Raw genomic sequence first — 15451 nt, 5'->3', positions numbered from 1 at the left:
CTTGAATCCCAGGTGTTAAATCTGGACAAAGAAAACAATGCAGAATCAATATGGGTCAGAATAATGGACAAAAATTCAAAGAGCATAATAATAGGAGCATGCTACAGACCGCCAAATTCAGATGCTGAGCAAAATAATCTGTTATAGAACGACATTAGAAATGCGTGTAGCAAAGGAGAAGCCATACTAATGGGGGATTTCAACTTCCTCCATATAAAATGGGAAAACCCGGTGGGGAGCACAACGGACGAAATTGAAATGGTGGAAATGACAAATGACTGCTTCCTAACGCAATTTGTCAAGGCGCCGACTAGAGGGGAGGCATGCCTTGATTTAGTCTTTTCAAATAACGAAGACAGAATAACTAAAACAGAGGTCAGAGAGCCATTGGCAAACTCAAACCACAACATGGTCTCATTTGAAGTGATTTTTAAAACCCCAAAAGTAATGACTAAAGCTAAGGTTTACAATTTTAGAAAAGCAAACTACGAAGGTATGAAACAGAGACTAACAGAAGTAAATTGGAGTAAAATAGAGAAAGCATCCACAGAAAAATGATGGCTGTTTTTTTTTTTTTTTTTTAAATGTAGTACTAGAGGTGCAAAACAATTATATCCCAAAAGTAGACAAAACTAAATCTAAAACAAAATAGACAAAATGGTTTAATAGATCAATTTAAAAAAAATATTCAAAGAAAAAAAGGCACTTTACAGAGTGTTTAAAAGGGACCAAAAACAAAGTACACAGAAAGAGTACTTGGAACTGCAAACTCAAGTCAAAAAGGAAGTTAGAAAGGCCAAGAGAGAGATAAATGAACAAGAGAGAGAGAGAAATCAACATTGCTAAGGAGGCTAAAACCAATTCCAAAATGTTTTTCCAGTATTATAACAGCAAGAGAACATTCAAAGAGGAGGTTAAATGTCTAAGAGACACAAATGGCAAAATCATAGACGAAGAAAAAAAATAGCAAATATATTAAATGATTACTTTCACAAGTTTTTCAAAGGAGGATACAGACAACATGCCCCACATGTCGACCTGTTCCTATCCAGTTTTAAATAACTTTAGCATAACCGAGGCAGATCCTCCCAATAGTACTCAAAGAAATGAAAGAAGCTATTTACAAACCACTAACCAAGATCATGCAACAGTCTCTTGACACAGGGGTTGTACCGACAGACTGTAGAATTGCAAACGTAATACCGATCCACAAAAAGGGAGACAAAACCAAACCAGGTAACTACAGACCAATAAGTCTGACTTCTATTATATGTAAACTTATGGAAACTATAATAAGATCCTAAATGGAAAATTGCCTATATGTTAACAGTATCCTGGGAGACAGTCAGCATGGCTTAAGGAAAGGAAGATTGTGTCTAACTAATCTGCTTGATTTTTTTGAGGATGCAACATCGACAATTGATAATTGCAAAGCATATGACATGGTTTATTTAGATTTCCAGAAAGCTTTTGACAAAGTCCCGCATAAAAGATTAATTCTCAAACTGAATGCAGTAGGGATTCAAGGAAATGCATGCACATGGATTAGGGAGCTTGCTACAATCCGCTCTCACAGTACAGTCCTGATCGATCTGTTCTTGCTCCCACATGGCCAGCTTGTTATGATCCGCTCTCACAGTACAGTCCCGATCGATCTGTTCTTACTCCCCCGTCACCAGCTTGTTATGATCCGCTCTCACAGTACAGTCCCGATCGATCTGTTCTTACTCCCCCGTCACCAGCTTGTTATGATCCACTCTCACAGTACAGTCCCGATCGATCTGTTCTTACTCCCCCGTCACCAGCTTGTTATGATCCACTCTCACAGTACAGTCCCGATTGATCTGTTCTTGCTCCCCCGTCACCAGCTTGTTATGATCCACTCTCACAGTACAGCCCCGATCGATCTGTTCTTACTCCCCCGTCACCAGCTTGTTATGATCTGCTCTCACAGTACAGTCCCGATCGATCTGTTCTTGCTCCCACATGGCCAGCTTGTTATGATCCGCTCTCACAGTACAGTCCTGATCGATCTGTTCTTACTCCCCCGTCACCAGCTTGTTATGATCCGCTCTCACAGTACAGTCCCGATCGATCTGTTCTTGCTCCCACATGGCCAGCTTGTTATGATCCGCTCTCACAGTACAGTCCTGATCGATCTGTTCTTACTCCCCCATCACCAGCTTGTTATAATCCACTCTCACAGTACAGTCCCGATCGAGCTGTTCTTACTCCCCCGTCACCAGCTTGTTATGATCCACTCTCACAGTACAGTCCCGATTGATCTGTTCTTGCTCCCCCGTCACCAGCTTGTTATGATCCACTCTCACAGTACAGTCCCGATCGATCTGTTCTTACTCCCCCATCACCAGCTTGTTATGATCTGCTCTCACAGTACAGTCCCGATCGATCTGTTCTTGCTCCCCCATCACCAGCTTGTTATAATCCGCTCTCACAGTACAGTCCCGATCGATCTGTTCTTGCTCCCCCATCACCAGCTTGTTACGATCCGCTCTCACAGTACAGTCCCGATCGATCTGTTCTTGCTCCCCCATCACCAGCTTGTTATGATCCACTCTCACAGTACAGTCCCGATCGATCTGTTCTTGCTCCCCAGTCACCAGCTTGTTATGATCCGCTCTCACAGTACAGTCCCGATCGATCTGTTCTTGCTCCCCCTTCACCAGCTTGTTATAATCCGCTCTCACAGTACAGTTCCGATCGATCTGTTCTTGCTCCCCCTTCACCAGCTTGTTATGATCCGCTCTCACAGTACAGTCCCGATCGATCTGTTCTTGCTCCCCCGTCACCAGCTTGTTATGATCCGCTCTCACAGTACAGTCCCGATCGATCTGTTCTTGCTCCCCCTTCACCAGCTTGCTATGATCCGCTCTCACAGTACAGTCCCGATCGATCTGTTCTTGCTCCCCCATCACCAGCTTGTTATAATCCACTCTCACAGTACAGTCCCGATCGAGCTGTTCTTGCTCAACAGTCACCAGCTTGTTATGATCCGCTCTCACAGTACAGTCCCGATCGATCTGTTCTTGCTCCCCCATCACCAGCTTGTTATGATCCGCTCTCACAGTACAGTCCCGATCGATCTGTTCTTGCTCCCCCTTCACCAGCTTGTTATGATCCGCTCTCACAGTACAGTCCCGATCGATCTGTTCTTGCTCCCCCATCACCAGCTTGTTATGATCCGCCCTCACAGTACAGTCCCGATCGATCTGTTCTTGCTCCCCCGTCACCAGCTTGTTATAATCCACTCTCACAGTACAGTCCCGATCGAGCTGTTCTTGCTCAACAGTCACCAGCTTGTTATGATCCGCTCTCACAGTACAGTCCCGATTGATCTGTTCTTGCTCCCCCGTCACCAGCTTGTTACGATCCGCTCTCACAGTACAGTCCCGATCGATCTGTTCTTGCTCCCCAGTCACCTGCTTGTTACATTCCGCTCTCACAGTACAGTCCCGATCGATCTGTTCTTGCTCCCCCGTCACCAGCTTGTTATGATCCGCTCTCACAGTACAGTCCCGATCGATCTGTTCTTACTCCCCCGTCACCAGCTTGTTACGATCCGCTCTCACAGTACAGTCTTGATCGATCTGTTCTTGCTCCCCCATCACCAGCTTGTTATGATCCGCTCTCACAGTACAGTCCTGATCGATCTGTTCTTGCTCCCCAGTCACCAGCTTGTTATGATCCGCTCTCACAGTACAGTCCCGATCGATCTGTTCTTGCTCCCCAGTCACCAGCTTGTTATGATCTGCTCTCACAGTACAGTCCCGATCGATCTGTTCTTACTCCCCCGTCACCAGCTTGTTATGATCCGCTCTCACAGTACAGTCCCGATCGATCTGTTCTTGCTCCCACATGGCCAGCTTGTTATGATCCGCTCTCACAGTACAGTCCCGATCGATCTGTTCTTGCTCCCACATGGCCAGCTTGTTATGATCCGCTCTCACAGTACAGTCCCGATCGATCTGTTCTTACTCCCCCGTCACCTGCTTGTTACATTCCGCTCTCACAGTACAGTCCCGATCGATCTGTTCTTGCTCCCCAGTCACCTGCTTGTTACATTCCGCTCTCACAGTACAGTCCCGATCGATCTGTTCTTGCTCCCCCGTCACCAGCTTGTTATGATCCACTCTCACAGTACAGTCCCGATCGATCTGTTCTTGCTCCCCCATCACCAGCTTGTTATGATCTGCTCTCACAGTACAGTCCCGATCGATCTGTTCTTGCTCCCCCATCACCTGCTTGTTACATTCCGCTCTCACAGTACAGTCCCGATCGATCTGTTCTTGCTCCCCCATCACCTGCTTGTTACATTCCGCTCTCACAGTACAGTCCCGATCGATCTGTTCTTGCTCCCCCGTCACCAGCTTGTTATGATCCGCTCTCACAGTACAGTCCCGATTGATCTGTTCTTGCTCCCCCGTCACCAGCTTGTTATGATCCGCTCTCACAGTACAGTCCCGATTGATCTGTTCTTGCTCCCCCGTCACCAGCTTGTTATGATCCGCTCTCACAGTACAGTCCTGATCGATCTGTTCTTGCTCCCCCGTCACCAGCTTGTTATGATCCGCTCTCACAGTACAGTCCTGATCGATCTGTTCTTGCTCCCCCATCACCAGCTTGTTATGATCCGCTCTCACAGTACAGTCCCGATCGATCTGTTCTTGCTCCCCCGTCACCAGCTTGTTATGATCCACTCTCACAGTACAGTCCCGATCGATCTGTTCTTGCTCCCCCATCACCAGCTTGTTATGATCCGCTCTCACAGTACAGTCCCGATCGATCTGTTCTTGCTCCCCCTTCACCAGCTTGTTATAATCCGCTCTCACAGTACAGTCCCGATCGATCTGTTCTTGCTCCCCCGTCACCAGCTTGTTATGATCCACTCTCACAGTACAGTCCCGATCGATCTGTTCTTGCTCCCCCATCACCAGCTTGTTATGATCCGCCCTCACAGTACAGTCCTGATCGATCTGTTCGCTTTCACTCCTCTTCGTCCCACTTGCATGCGGTTGGTCTTTCTCCCTCGTTGCCAGACTCGTCACCCAGGCCAGTTATGCTCCTCCCCCATTGCACCGTTCCTCTTCGATGCTTCTAGCCCCGTGTTTGAAGCAAAAGCTTCCCTGCTTCTCTGCAGCTGTCTGGATCTTCCAGGGCCGTATCGCCTCTCTCTCTTCTCAGCAGCGCAAACAAGGAGGAGCTGAAATCCAATACTGTGATTAGCAATGGCTGCTAACGGTTTTCTCCTTCAGCAGGCAATGGCAAAGCAATTTATTGTACCTTTTCACTGGAAGCAAGAAACGGAGAAGACACGCTGCTTTCAGTTTAATTATTTTTATTCTTTTATAACCAGAGCGGTCTTTCCATAGTTTTATTATTCAATGTTCTGTATGTTTGGGGGATAAACAAGAGAAAAAGAGAAACTGTTACTGCAGAAACCCATTGTTATAACCCAGACTATACAACCCTTTTTATACAATATAATGCTGGTTGTCTTTAGAGCAGACCTAGAATGGCCCAAACAGATCAAATGCTCTTTTTGTTATTATGCAATGGTTTTATGATGTTACGGCTTATAAGGTTGTGATCTGCTCAGCTTTGACTGCACATGTACAGAACAGCACAAAATAATCCCCTCATTTATTTTTTTTTTCACCATGCGGATCAGGGTTTCCGTACAGATTATGTGTAGGGCATTCAGGGATTGAGACAGGGGCTGATATATCCTTTGCTGTATGTGGCCTTGCAAAGAACCTGCATGCACAGTAACACAGTAACAACAATAATCAATTCCTGTGATATTATCAATAATTTTTTAGTCTTGGTTATTTATTGTACAAAAATCTAACAAGTCAGTCAGGATGCTTTAACCTTTTCTTTCTTTCTCTTTTTTTTACCATAGTTAGACATAAAATACTGAACTTCAATTGTGTGCAATCACTGAAAACATGTCTAATAATGTAATGCTTTAAAACAAGGATTTGCTGTTATTTATTTAATGATCACATTCATTTTCTTTTTTCCTGAAGGACAGTGCAGTAGCCTACATTATTAACAATAAGGGGGGAACTAAAGTAGGCTGTTTTACATTACAGTGCGTCTACAAAAGCCATGAGTTGCGTGTATCAAAAGGAAATGAATGAACTGAGTAATTCTTCATTGGCACTGGATGGGGAGGATCAGAATTGATGAGCCAAATATGGGTAAGATGGAGGCAGGCAAGGGAAAAATTCATGGATTTTGTTTTTTAATAATGCCATCAGCTTCAGTGAGTGATTCACAAACCTACATCATAGAAAGTGAACTACAGCTTGCAATTACAAAGAGAGGCAGTCTACAGTGTGGCAGCAGTGTGGAGTAGTGGTTAGGGCTCTGGACTCTTGACCGGAGGGTTGTCAGTTCAGTCTCAGGTGGGGGATACTGCTGCTGTACCCTTGAGCAAGGTACTTTACCTAGATTGCTCCAGTAAAACCCCAACTGTATAAATGGGTAATTGTGTGTAAAAAATAATGCAATTGTATATAACAATAATGTGATATCTTGTAACAATTGTAAGTTGCCCTGGATAAGGGCGTCTGCTAAGAAATAAATAATAAATGTTTGAAAACATTTATTGCAAATATCTCTTGTAGCCTCTTCTAATGAACCTTGTCCATTATGTATCTATAATATATGGATAAGTACTATAATTGCATCTCATCCCATACGAAAAAAAGTCAGAATTAATCAATGTTACATCAAAACGTGATAATGAAGGGGTCATCGAGTTGCTCGTCTGGTAGAAGCACTGCCGCGTGGTGTGCAGGGTGAGTCATATAGTGCAGGTTCATGTCCTGGCTGTGTGTATTATGCAAAGGAACTTTATCAGAGCCGGTGCAGTTCCAGGGATTTTAAATAGAAGGGCCAGGTAATTATTATTATTTCTGAAAACATATATGCAATTCATTTCTTAGGTTATGCTGCTAAGGACTATTTTAATTTGATTCAGAAATACGTACCTCCAACTCATGATTAATACTTCTACTCTAGTGAAAGTCTACTCATTAGTATATGCAAAAAGATAAATAAAATAAAATAAATAAATAAATAAATAAATAAACGATGTAAAAGAACCGATTTAACATCCCGTATTACACAGAATAATGTACAAATGCAATGTTTTGGACACAGTAGTAATAAAGTAATTAATATCCATTATCTTTGCTTTGTAGTCGCCCTGGGTAAGGGCATCTTCTAGTACTAAATAATAAGAACAAATGTAGCCCTATTATTCTTTCTTTTATTTGTATTTATTATTTACGAGCTGTATTTGTATTTTAGTAGCTGTATTTACATATTACAAAAGGAAGGTAGGATTACAATGGCACCAACAATTGTAAAGCTTTTAGTAAGTTAATTTCTAATAATGAGGCCTAGTGTTCAATTTAATTCAACTGCTAACTGCAACCCCCCCCCAAAAAAAAAGCCCTTCATGAAAGCAAATATTTTGGGTATTAGTTACATTATGTTCAAAATATTGCGTTTGCATTCTTCTTCTTCTTCTTCTTCTTCTTCTTCTTCTTCTTCTTCTTCTTCTTCTTCTTCTTCTTCTTCTGTTTCTTTGCAGACACCCTTGTCCAGGGCAACTTATAATTATCATATTATTTTTACATACAATTACCCAGTACTACTGCAGTGAATTATACAATAGTAATCTTTTGGTTGTATAATACAGTAAATATGACTATTATAATTTATATGTATACATATTGAAATGTGGAACTAAATGTATGGTTTATGGGGCTATGAGGGGGGGGGTGTAATATAGGCTTGTGACAGGAGTGAAAGGAGTCCCTCTTGTAATTTGCTCTCCCGACTACTGGCAGCGCTGTGCAGGAAGGACCGAGACACAGGAGAAAGGCTGAGTCATGGTTGGGGCAGAAGCTGCAGTGGTGGTGGCCATCTTAACTTGGGGCAGGACCTCATGGTTGAGCCCCATTATTGCAATCAGCTGTGCTGCGCTCGACGATTGGCTGAGGTGGGGCAGTGCACTGATTGTAGGGGCAGGGCTCGGCACTATTTAGGCTGTGGGGTTCTGCCATTTGGTCTCCCTATCCTGGACTGAGACAGTTGCGCTGCGTGAGCTCTGTGAGTTTTGTTCTTTTGTTTGTTTTGTTTATATTCAGACTGAGGATTCCCAGACCGGCTGCCTTCGAGTCTGGACTTTCCCCTGAGATCCTGGGAAGCTGCAGGAATTACATGTCCTGTTGTTTTGAAGAGGGAGCCCGAGCCACCTGCTGTGGTGTGGATCACTGAAAAACCCTGTGGCAGTGTTTCTCTTCTGTTTGGACTATTTGTTTTTCATTTCAAGCCTCTGCTTACCATAGCTGGTAACAGAGGCAGTTTCTTTTGCTGCAATTGTGTTGGAACCCTCTGCTCGGGACTTTGTGGTTTTTTGTGGGAGTTCTAAATAAAAATCCAACCCCAACTACGCGCTTCCTGTCTCCATCACTTCTGTGTCACCTCACTTCCTCCCATAACCCACCACAAGGCTATATTAATATTAAGTGAATATCAGGCAAATGTAACCAGATCTGCATTTCCTGCAATGCAACAAATTTAAAAATCTGCTCATGGAAGTAATTCATGGGCATTGTCATATCATTGTAGTTTGTACAACTGCATGTCAGTTTGCTTTAGCAACAGATGAGAAACTTCTGGCAAAGTTGCCATTAAGTGGTATATGTTAAATCTACTGGGTTGATGTTTTGCTTTTAAGGTTGAAAATTCATATATACTGTATATATTTTAATTAATTATTAATTTCTTAGCTGATGTCCTTATCCAGGGTGACTTACAATTGTTACAAGATATCACATCATTTTTATATACAATTACCTATTTATACAGTTGGGTATTTACTGGGAAAAGTACCTTGCTGAAGGGTACAGCAGCAGTGTCCCCACCGGGGATTGAACCCACAACCCTCCGGTCAAGAGTCCAGAGCCCTAACCACTACTCCACACTGCTGCTCTTTCCTTATAGGTATATCATGAATTATACTAAACAATATACTATTTTGAGTAGATAATCCTATTTTAAGGCTAGTTAGTCCTGAGTAATATAATGAATGCAGTGGTCATAACATTTTTAAATATATATATTTTGCACAGTAAGAGACCCAGAAATGTTTGTGGCCCTTTCCACAAAGGTGTTTGTCTACTAACGGATCCCAATGACACAGACATCCCGAAAGGTAAAATACGCTTATACCTGGCAGAGCAAGGGCATCTGGTTTTAGGTGTGAGATTTATGAAGGAGTGGGAGCCATATGAGGTGCAAAACCACTTGCACACAGTCTTTGAAAGAAACCTGACAGAAAACATTCAGTGAGTAAAGGAAGGCAGTCTTTGTAAACATAAGCACTTTATCATTTGTGTTAATATAATGATAATTGGTAGTTAAGATTTAAATATATATTATAATGTTGCATTTTGAAGAAGTGTGCTTTAGGGTATGATGTATTCGGTTTCCTAAGACCATGATATATTTTAGCTTGCATTCTCTATTCTTGTAGATTTGAAATAATGGTGACACTCCACAACAAATTAATAAAGCCAAGTCTGGAGCAAGACCAAAAGATGAATGGACTGTTACTAAATAAAATTTTCAAGGACAAAACTGTGTACCTTCGTCCATCTTTACAACTGCTGGTTGTTCCTGCAAATGCAAAGGTAACTGTCAATGACTGTTTCTATTTGTTCGAATGTACAGTATATAGAAATAGCAATTGTTAAAGATTGTAGTCATTCATTCACAGTCTTACTGTATTTATTTTTAAAAGCAACTAATTCAGGAACTTTAGTTTTCTAAACTTAATTCACTACAGGAGATTTTTTTTTTTTTTGCAGAAGAACAGAAGTACTCTGTCAAATAATGATGATGATGATATTGAAATAGATTTGACTGATTCCAGTCCACCAATGAACAGCCTGAATGTAACAGTTCTTCAGGTCATTGAGGATGCTCCTTCAGAACTCATAGATGCTCCGTATTCGACAGCAGGTTCAGATGGGCCTCTTATCATAACAGAAGAAGAAAATGCCAGTTTCCAGGGTTGTTGATTGTCCAAGGTAAGAAATCACACCTATAGTAAAGTGCTTACACTGTATTTGATCCAGTTGTGTATTATGTCCCAGTTGTACGATAAAAAAAAAGTGCTAGTTTTTTATTTTTACAAATATTAAGACTTTAGCTATTAGTATATCACAACAGGTCATAGTCTTTCTTGAATATCAACAGATTTGCAGGTCATGCTGTGAAATCGGTGCTACAATACCTGGACTCCTATCAAATCTATTTTCCAGTGAATGGCAGTATGCTGCTTTATTTGTTGATGAAGAGCTCAGCGAAAGCTTTGAAGATCCAATACCCCTTTCCACTGGTATTGAAACATCCCACCATGAACGGTAAAGTTACATTTGTGTTTCATACTTCCCTCCTTATAATCAGGGCCCTGTGTTTTTCGCTACTTGTTTTTTTAAACCGTGTTTCAGTTGATTAAAATAACGCAATGGGGTGAGTGTTAATAATTGCTTAATTGGTAGTTTCATGAGGACACTGTATCGGCATCTTGCGGTGCAGGTTGCAAAAAAACACAAGGCCCTACTTGTAATACATTAAAATTTAAACTGTTAAAAGGCGAACCATTGTAGCTTTTATCTGTAAACCATTTAAAATTAAAGACAACTTTTTGTTATCTTTCCTTTTATAGGCATTTAGTTTGATGTATAGGTATATATTCTTATGAGTTAATGTAGTTTTATTTGTCAGATATTTCTTTGATTTTTACATTTACAGTATCACAGTCAAGTGTTTCTGACAAGATATTTGATACAATAATATCTGCTAAAAAGAAATAATTATTTTCTTTTAATATTTCTTATTCTTTCACCAGAGACATTGGGGATATTCTCTGTGAGCTGGCCTCCCAGATTGATACAGAAAATGTTTCCCTGTTTAATATCAGCCGGAATCACCTATGGGAAGGAGCGAAACGAGGCTTTAAAAAAAAAACTTTCTTACCTTGCAAAAGGCTTTCGGTGAAATTTATGGACAATACAGGAGTGAGCGAAGGAGCCGTCGACCTCGGAGGACCAAGGAGAGAATTTTTAACCATGCTAATGGAGTCCTTGCACCAAGGAAGCCTCTTTGTGGGACCAGACCATGCCAAGTTCCTAAACTACATTAGTGGATGTAATGAATTTATGCTTTTTTAATTCTTTATCATTAAGTTTTCAGGCTGTCTAAGTCTAACATTCTTTATTTCAGTGATGGTCTCGGATGACTATTTTTATGCGGGTATGACTATTGCAACATCACTGGTTCATGGAGGACCTGGCCCACAGTTCTTATCACCAGTACTTTTTGAGGCGCTTTCAAGTACACCCGAGCCCACATTTGTGGCAGTGCAAGATATCCCTGATATGGACATAAGGAACAATCTGGAGAAGGTAAATATTTGCCAATTGTGTTTGCAAAAGTAATCTACCATCATATTTACAGCTTTTTCTAATCTGATTCATCAATGTATCTATTGATTAGAACAATTATTCACCTTATATTGCACGGAGATTACTGTAAAATAGTATGTACCTGTATTTACCATTATGAATAAAAAAAAATACGACTACGAATCATAAATACGACCACAAATAAAAAAATAAAAAAACAGGAGTACGAGTAAAAAAAAAAAAAAAGCTACATTTTGGATGCAGATGATACGCTCGGAAGTCCTAATCAATTGTTCCCACCATCAACAATCTGTGGCTTCTGTGATGTATTTTTGACAGTGATATCACACTCCATCCAACTCGCTTTTTTGATTCATACTCATATTTTTTTTTATTCTTGTAAATAGTACAAAATATTTGACAGTAATCTCACTCCATAACAGATTGCCTGGAAATGAATATAAGTAGTCTTTTCTTTGCAAAATGTAATATGAAAGATTTGTAAAGACAAATTGCATTTTTATTTTTTACAGCTTCTAACTTACCAGGAAGAACATTCAAACACAGCAAACTTATTTGAACCAATCCAAACTCTGATGCAGCTGGCTGGAACACACAAAGTTATCCGTAATGCTGATGATTATCGCAAGATTGCTGAAGGAACTGCACATTGGTACATTTTTGGAAGAACACAGGCAGCATTTGAGAGGTACACTCATTCTGCTCAGCCCTGCCCTGTCCTGCTCGGCCATGCCCTACGTTTGGCCCTGCTTTTAATTCTTATTAAACAATGCAAAGCTGCAATGTAGATTTTATGTTTGTTGGTTAACTTTGCTTTGTTATAAATGAAAGGTAATTGGTTTTTAATTAATGTTTAATTCATTTTGATGTTTATTTTTCATTTTTAAGAGGGCTGTAGTGGGGTCATTAAAAACAATGTGCTTGTTCAGGCTCGGCTTATGGTTGGGCTCTTTGTTCTCTGGCACTGTACGATATCCATATTTCCCACAGACTTCACTACAGTGGTCTGCTCTTTTTATCTTGTGATTTTGTATGAAATGATTGTTTTAGTAATTGTTATTTTTAACACACAGTAAGGCAACTGTGGAAGGAAGCACCCTTCTGAATATTAAATACCTCCCTCGTGGTGTCATTTGCATACATTTCAATGGCATTTGTCCCCGGTATATAGTCCATGTGTTAAAAAGCAGATAAAGCATGGAAAGCAGATAGCACACGGTAAGCTGAATCATGCCCTATGTTTTTAATTCTTAAAATGTTCATTCTTTTTCAGATTAAAAGAAGGGCTGAAAACTCTAGGTGTACTGGATGCTATGACCAAGTATCCCAATGCATTCAAGCATGTAATATGCTACACAGAAGACACCCTCACAGCCAAGACATTTGATAATATCTTCCATCCTGTTCTACACCCACTGGGCTCCAATAAAAGGGGAACAGAAAATCTTGTATTGTCTCACTGGAAAGACTTTATACAAGAACTACAAGGTAACTGTACTACTGTTGTTCACTAGAAAAAAATACATATTTCTTTGTAGTTAGGTTACTTTTCTAACTTGTTTTCACTCAGCTGGGCACACTGTCTTTGGAAGTATTTTGGTTATGTTGATGTTGGCCACACAAACACAGTAAGTAACAAGCTTGCTTTATTTATTTATTTATTTATTTCCTTAATTTCAGACGAGCCATCAGATGTCACATTGATGTCACTGCTATTCTTTAGTACTGGCTGCAGGACCGTACCACCACTGGGATTCAGAACAGAACCCACTGTAGATTTTTTACATGATGCTGAGGACAATGGAGAGAAATCAAGATTTCCAAAGGCAAATACATGCAACTGCACGCTGTTTTTGCCAACTGTACATGAAGTTTATGAAGAATTCACTGAAGCCATGAGATATGCTGTTCTAAATTGTCAGGGCTTTGGCTTTGCATAGTCAACTATTGATCTTCTGGTGTGATGGATGGTCGGGATGCTCCAGATAAAACCAAAGAAAGGAAAAAAAAAATGAGAAAAAAAATACAGTGTACTTGGGATTTCTTGTTTTTCCTGGTCCTGGGGAGATCCGTGTGTTCTGTTTTTTTTTTCCCAACTCAATGACTTAATTGTACCATTCATTTAACAAATACTTTACCTAATCTGAGTTTTTTCTTTTCTTTGGAGCTCTTAAAGTTAATTTGAAGTTACAGGTATAGAAAAGAATTGTGAAACATGCTTTAACCAATTCATCAGTTTCAAACAACAAACACTAAACGGGCAAGTGATCTGATCATTTATTATTTCCATGACAAATGCAAATTTATTTATATTAAATATTATTTGTATTAAATATATTTGGCTCAGCACTACTTTTTATTATTAGTCATAACACAAAATTGAATGTTTAATAATGGTTTTGAAAAAAAAACTGACAAGCAGGGGTGTGCTCTAAATTACTTAAGTGGGCCAATTATGTATTTATTTATTTATTGATATTTATATAGCGCTTTTATCAAAGTGCTTTACAAAGTGTAACAGTACAGTATAGGATAAATGAAAATTGTATTAAACAAAGGAAACTGACAAATATGTAAATAAATGAATGCTGGGAAGGGCAGGAGAGGACAATAGACAAACAAAAAGACAACAACAAATCTAATTGGAAAGATGGTATGGAAGGATTCGGAGGTGAATTAGGGTAGCCACAGAAAATAGGTGGGTTTGAGGGAGGAACGGAATGTCATTGGGTTGGGAGACTGCTTAATATTAAGAGGGAGCCTGTTCCAGTGAAGGGGGGGGGCAAGAAGAGAAAAGAGAAACCACAGTAGTATGTGAACAGAGGTAAGATTGAATCCAAGATAAAGGTGTACCAGAAATACCATGATTAGACAGAGTGGTAGAGAGGACAGAATGATCCACGGTGTTGAAGGCTGGTGAAAAATCAAGAATAAGACTAGAGGAAAGGTTTGCATGCGCAGCATTAGAAGATGGTTGTAAGTGATCAGAGGTAGAGGAGAGAGATGTGGCAGAGATGGAGTTGAAGATAACAGAAAGGAATTGTTATTGGAAAAAGGAAGAAGAAAGAAAGAGGACAAACAAAGGAGGTTTGCTAGGAACTATGGGGATTGAAGCTTTTGACCTGGACAGGCTACTAACCCAACTTAAAAGGGACAGGGGGATGAGTCTATCCTCCCACATATGTAGCATCGGGAGTGATACAACAACACCGTTTTTGCAATTAATTGAGTTGGAACGTAATTATTTGTATACAACACTATCTAACATTGTTTATCGCATAATCCAAAACAAATAAATAATGATTAATACCACTATTGTCATCATCTGATCATGGATCACAAAGAGATAGAAGCTCCCTGTGGTTTTCAGCGCTCATTTGTACTGTATTATGTGGAACATGAATGTATGTGTCTGCCTCATTTGCTGTAATTGGGCCTGCATGGTCAATTCCATAATTATCTATGCCACTCAGAAGATCTTGTGAATTTACTGTAGTAAGATCTGAAAGTATTCCAGAATGCCATAATGCTAAGGGAGACATTGACTGAACAGTTCTAAGTCGATGGTAATTCCACTGGCGAGTGAATTCTTGCACAGAATTTCCTATTCTTGGAATGTAAACAAAGTGTAATGCACATAAATCAACTTCATTTGTAGAATCTAAGATTCCAATGTTTTCCATGTACATAAACAATTGCCTATAAAACTCAGAAACCACTCTGTTCACTTCACCCCAAAGACACTCTATTCTCTGGTTGTGAACACTTCTGCCTGCAATAAAACCTCCTCTGTTTCTGCCACGGCTCATAATCATGTATCTAGCAACATCAATGTTTTCACCACCTCGATGCCCTCTAACTCTCAGTGGTAACCCATACCTTGATACACCCTCTTCAAAGAAATGCAAAACAGTAGC

General features: G+C 40.3%; 1 protein-coding gene across 1 annotated transcript in view; it reads left to right on the top strand.

The window, feature by feature from the left end:
- LOC131708081 (G2/M phase-specific E3 ubiquitin-protein ligase-like) overlaps positions 1 to 13817 on the top strand; it is a 74033-nt gene extending 60216 nt beyond the window's left edge. The window contains exons 3-11 of the mRNA XM_059010157.1: positions 6117 to 6224; positions 9578 to 9734; positions 9912 to 10133; positions 10368 to 10469; positions 10958 to 11256; positions 11332 to 11513; positions 12047 to 12222; positions 12808 to 13022; positions 13215 to 13817. Of these exons, the coding sequence (XP_058866140.1) occupies positions 10102 to 10133; positions 10368 to 10469; positions 10958 to 11256; positions 11332 to 11513; positions 12047 to 12222; positions 12808 to 13022; positions 13215 to 13474 (1266 nt within the window). The 5' untranslated portion in view covers positions 6117 to 6224; positions 9578 to 9734; positions 9912 to 10101 and the 3' untranslated portion in view covers positions 13475 to 13817. The remainder of the gene's footprint in view (positions 1 to 6116; positions 6225 to 9577; positions 9735 to 9911; positions 10134 to 10367; positions 10470 to 10957; positions 11257 to 11331; positions 11514 to 12046; positions 12223 to 12807; positions 13023 to 13214) is intronic.
- The last annotated feature ends 1634 nt before the right edge of the window (positions 13818 to 15451 follow it).

The sequence above is a fragment of the Acipenser ruthenus genome, chromosome 3 (genome assembly GCF_902713425.1).
Source record: "Acipenser ruthenus chromosome 3, fAciRut3.2 maternal haplotype, whole genome shotgun sequence".
Lineage (NCBI taxonomy): Eukaryota > Metazoa > Chordata > Actinopteri > Acipenseriformes > Acipenseridae > Acipenser > Acipenser ruthenus.
The sequence above is the reverse complement of the archived record's forward strand: the minus strand, read 5'-3'. Positions and strand labels throughout refer to the sequence as shown.